The sequence below is a fragment of the Babylonia areolata genome, chromosome 21 (genome assembly GCF_041734735.1).
Source record: "Babylonia areolata isolate BAREFJ2019XMU chromosome 21, ASM4173473v1, whole genome shotgun sequence".
Classification (NCBI taxonomy): Eukaryota; Metazoa; Mollusca; class Gastropoda; order Neogastropoda; family Buccinidae; genus Babylonia; species Babylonia areolata.
Window position 1 is genome coordinate 39,148,403 of NC_134896.1, and position 5,367 is coordinate 39,153,769.

Here is a 5,367-nt window from a genome sequence, read left to right on the forward strand (position 1 = left end):
CTTTTCTCTTCCTTCTTAGAGATGATCATAATTTAAACTAAAATCATGCTTCCTGGATTACTGTTTAAAAAAAAAGTTGTTTTTTTTCTAAATCTGAATCAATAAAAAAAAAATGAATTGAATTAAAACCGAAATCCACACCATGATCTGACCCAAGCCAGGTTGAGCCAACACGACCATTTCTCTGTTAAACAACTGACGTTAAATCTTGTGGGAATCATGACAATTAACCCCTTTCAGTGCCCCAGGACAGAAATTTCCGTTGACGTCATTGTATAAATTTTCCTATTACAGATTCATTACGTTCATGTGAAATTGTCATAAATGGATAGCCTGTTAATTTTCCTTTCACAAAAGTAAGGTATATTCTATCTCTCATTTAGTAGTTTGCATGCTAGATCTTTTTTTTTTTCTTTTTTCTTTTTGATCATTACCCTCTGTGACCAAAAACCATCCCTTGGCAAATAGTTGTGTACGAGCATAAAATAGATTTGGCACTGAAAAAGTTAATGTTACCCACACAGCGTACAGGCCATGGTGAAGGAGTGCTCTTCAGTCTCTGTACACACTTGATTGTCGTCTACACATTTTAACGCAATACTTCAGAAAGTCATGCACTGGCCAGTCGAGACTAGCATTAATGAAATAAGCAATGAAGAAGCTTTCACATACATACATACATACATAATACTTATATCTAGATAGATAGAGTGAGAGAGAGAGCGAGAGGGAGACAGAGAGAAACAGAGACAGCGAGACAGATAGATGGTGAAATGATGATCCACTTTTCATAATCAATAAAGCTCATATTAAATGGTTACATACTTTTCATAATAATGCACACATCAAAATAGTTATCCACTTTCCATCATCATCCAGGACTAGAAAAGAGGCTGGAAGAAAACTCAAAGAACTGAGAAACACTTTGTGATTTGCTTTTTTTTTCTTTTTTTTTTTATTTACACTACCTACTTTCAACACACTGACACTATCACACATAAAAAAAAAAATAAAAAAAAAAATAAAGAGAGAGAGAGGGAAAAAAAGACATACACCTATCCAGCGTTAGCTATATGTGACTTCAGACAACCAGATGCGTTTCCGTGCCTGTCTGTGTGGTCACATGCACTACAAAAGCAGGCTACACAACAGTACTGAGCATGTTGTGAGGAGGGTCAAGGGAACAGTACACACCACACCGCAACACACACCTCACCACAACAAGAGTAAACACGCAAACCAACCCCCCCACACCCTCCCGCCCCTTTTCCGCCCACCTCCCCCCTCCTGACCCCCCCCCCCCCCACACACACACACACACATGTGCTACCCCGGCACACCACTACCACTCTCAGCCGTGAATGACCAAGGCAGGAAGTGGTTGGTTTTCTGGGGCAGTTCTGAAAACAGCTCACTTCTGATCACACAGCAGCTATGGTTAGCTACCCCCCCCCCCCCCCCCCCCCCCCCCTCCTCCCCCCCCCCCCCCCCCCTCCGACCCCACCAAACACAACCGCACCTTAAAGCTTCAAGACGTCTGTTACTAAGTAAGCTGAGATACATGAAACTAGCTAACAAAAAAAAAAAAGCAGAACTGAGAAAGATCATACACACAGCGACAGACAAAGGAGGCCAAGCATTAAAATACTATTTTCTTCTCTCTTTTTTTTCCACAGCAGCTAAAGTTAAATTATACTAGTCAAAAGCTAAGCCATGCCTTTTTACAAGCCCAATGGAATACGAAGCTCACGTTCAACCAGACAAACCAATGTGCACACATCTGCTTAAAAATGTCCTCTTTATATGAAACTAGAAATTTCAAGCCTAAAAGAACCAAAAAGAAAATCAAGAACAACAAATGAATACTGCCATGTCAACAGGAACAGGAAAAACCTGATAAAACCAAAAAGCCCCAAAAAGTCCAATATACATCATGGAACAAACTTGGCACAGTCCTTTAAAGCAAACGACTGACCGACCCACGTCAGATGTCAGCAACAAGTGTGTCACAGGACACCAGCCGTCAGAAGTCGTAACAAACAGACTGCCGGGGCGGGCGGAGAGAGTTCAGCGCGTCTCCTCACAGCTTCGGCTTCTGCTTTCCCTCCTTGGCATCCTCCTCCTCCTCCTCCTCCCCCTTCAGATCTTTCCCCTCCCCCTTGCTCTTCCTCTTGCTCCCCTTCCCTTTCTCCGCGTCTTCTTTCTCCTGCTTCTGTCCCTTGGCGTCGCTCTCCTGGGCTTCCGTCTCCCCAGTTTCAGTTGAGCGGGCCGTGGTGGTGGTGGTGGCGGCGGTGGGGGCGTTGTTATCTCCCTTGTCGTCAGTGTCCATCACCTCTTCTCTCCCTTGGGCCAGTCTGGTGGTGGTGGTGGTGGTGGTGGTGTCGGTGTGTGCAGTGTCTGCAACACAGCAACAAGTGCTCAGAGGCAGGAGACATATGCTGTTTGGAATGTCTGCCCACCTCTGAGGGAAGAGGTGTGATATCAATGCACCATACTGTTACAATGTGAGCGCTTTTTTGAGGAAGGTGTTTCTGGCTAAAGTTTGTATTTGTTGTTCTGTTTTGGTTTAATGATTCTGCACGTGTGCATGGATGGGTGCGTGCGTGGGTGTGTGTCTGCATGTCTGTCTGCCTCTGTGTGTCTGTGTGTGTGTCTGCACGTCTGTCTGCCTCTGTGTGTCTGTGTGTGTGTCTGCACGTCTGCCTGCTTCTGTGTGTCTGTGTGTGTGTCTGCATGTCTGTCTGCCTCTGTCTGTGTGTGTGTCTGCATGTCTGTCTGCCTCTGTGTGTCTGTGTGTGTGTCTGCATGTCTGTCTGCCTCTGTGTGTGTCTGTGTGTGTGTCTGCATGTCTGTCTGCCTCTGTGTGTGTCTGTGTGTGTGTCTGCATGTCTGTCTGCCTCTGTGTGTGTGTATGTCTGCATGTCTGTCTGCCTGTGTGTGTCTGTGTGTGTGTCTGCATGTCTGTCTGCCTCGTGTGTGTCTGTGTGTGTGTCTGCATGTCTGTCTGCCTCTGTCTGTGTGTGTGTGTCTGCATGTCTGTCTGCCTCGTGTGTGTCTGTGTGTGTGTCTGCATGTCTGTCTGCCTCTGTCTGTGTGTGTGTGTCTGCATGTCTGTCTGCCTCTGTGTGTCTGTGTGTGTGTCTGCATGTCTGTCTGCCTCTGTCTGTGTGTGTGTGTCTGCATGTCTGTCTGCCTCGTGTGTGTCTGTGTGTGTGTCTGCATGTCTGTCTGCCTCTGTCTGTGTGTGTGTGTCTGCATGTCTGTCTGCCTCTGTGTGTCTGTGTGTGTGTCTGCATGTCTGTCTGCCTCTGTCTGTCTGTGTGTGTGTCTGCATGTCTGTCTGCCTCTGTGTGTCTGTGTGTGTGTCTGCATGTCTGTCTGCCTCTGTCTGTCTGTGTGTGTGTCTGCATGTCTGTCTGCCTCTGTGTGTGTCTGTGTGTGTGTCTGCATGTCTGTCTGCCTCTGTGTGTCTGTGTGTGTGTCTGCACGTCTGTCTGCCTCTGTGTGTGTGTCTGCATGTCTGTCTGCCTGTGTGTGTCTGTGTGTGTGTCTGCATGTCTGTCTGCCTCTGTGTGTCTTCATGTCTGTCTGCCTCTGTGTGTCTGTGTGTGTGTCTGCATGTCTGTCTGCCTCTGTCTGTCTGTGTGTGTGTCTGCATGTCTGTCTGCCTCGTGTGTGTGTCTCCATGTCTGTGAGTCTGTGTGTGTGTCTGCATGTCTGTGAGTCTGTGTGTGTGTCTGCATGTCTGTGTGTCTGTGTGTGTGTCTCCATGTCTGTGAGTCTGTGTGTGTGTGTGCAGGAGGACACAGGTGTGACTGTTAACGTGCAGTGACACCAATACATTTTTTTATCTCCCTTATGGAAGACACTTCAACCATGCACAGCAGCTGCAGATGGGCGTTCAATACACTCTGGACCTTTCTCGAGGAAAGCCCCGCTTTCGTTTTCTATACATACAGGAGTTAAGGACCCTTCTCTTGGCCATTTCCTCACAACATCTGTGCACCTGGTGGGCTGAGGGTGGGGTTTTTCTGATCTCCCAGGTCAACTTCTTCTTCTTCTTCTGCGTTCACTCGTATGCACACGAGTGGGCTTTTACGTGTATGACCGTTTTTACCCCGCCATGTAGGCAGCCATACTCCGTTTTCGGGGGTGTGCATGCTGGGTATGTTCTTGTTTCCATAACCCACCGAACGCTGACATGGATTACAGGATCTTTAACGTGCGTATTTGATCTTCTGCTTGCGTATACACACGAAGGGGGTTCAGGCATAGCAGGTCTGCACATATGTTGACCTGGGAGATCGTAAAAATCTCCACCCTTTACCCACCAGGTGCCGTCACTGTGATTCGAACCCGGGACCCTCAGATTGACAGTCCAATGCTTTAACCACTCGGCTATTGCGCCCGTCTCCCAGGTCAACAAATGTGCAAACCCGCCAGTGCCTAATCTCCCTCTTGTGTATACGCATGCAGAAGATCAAATACACATGTTAAACGATCCTGTAATCAATGTCAGCGTTCAGTGGGTTATAGAAGTAAGAACATACCCAGCATGCGCACCCCTGAAAACAGCATATGGCTGCTTAATGGCAGGGGTAAAAATGGTCATACATGTAAAAGCCCGTAGGAGTGAACATGGGAGTTGCAGCCCATGTATGCAGAAGAAGAATGTCGTTTATCTGTTTATAGTCTACTCAAGATGATGGAATTAGACTGAAAATAAATATTATTATTATCATTATTACTAATAATGTAAAATCATGATTATTATTATTATCATTATTATTTCTATCATAATGATATTCATTATCACATTTCTGAAAATCAATGGCAGGGGAAAATGGCAGAAGAAGAAGAAAAAAAAGAAAGGACCATACAAACAGGTACATTTTTACAAAATGTTAACGAATCAAGAGATGGTTCAACTTATGCAGACTGCAGATGGTCGGCCACTGGCCTCTCAGTCTCACTGAATACCTTAAAGGTTCTTTCCAGATAAAAAAAACATTTATGAAGTGATTTGTAAACGACAGAAGACAAAGTTGACTGTAGGATTCTTCAGAACAAAAACCTAAAGCTTAGAAAAACCTTTTTGGTGGTAGATGAATCCTCTTGGAGTGAGACACGACGTTTCGAACCATAGGCCCGTTGTCAATGAATCAAGAGCCTTGACAACAGGCCTATGGTTCAAAACGTCGTGTCTCACTCCAAGAGGATTCATCTACCACCAAAAAGGTTTTTCTAAACTTTAGTTTTTTTGTTGCAAATGATAGTTGCCGTTTATCACTGGACAAGAGAGGCAAGGCCTTCAAGACTCACTCGTGATAAATTAAGTCCCTTAGCATTAATTACAGGGTAATTTCC

At 45.5% G+C, this 5,367-nt stretch overlaps 1 protein-coding gene across 2 annotated transcripts in view; it reads right to left on the reverse strand.

The window, feature by feature from the left end:
* Positions 1–1,520: 1,520 nt before the first annotated feature.
* LOC143296205 (ADP-ribose glycohydrolase MACROD2-like) overlaps positions 1,521–5,367 on the reverse strand; it is a 24,197-nt gene continuing 20,350 nt past the window's right edge. For both annotated transcript variants that reach the window (XM_076608024.1, XM_076608023.1), the window contains exon 10: positions 1,521–2,397. In XM_076608024.1, the coding sequence (XP_076464139.1) occupies positions 2,081–2,397 (317 nt within the window). In that variant the 3' untranslated portion in view covers positions 1,521–2,080. The remainder of the gene's footprint in view (positions 2,398–5,367) is intronic.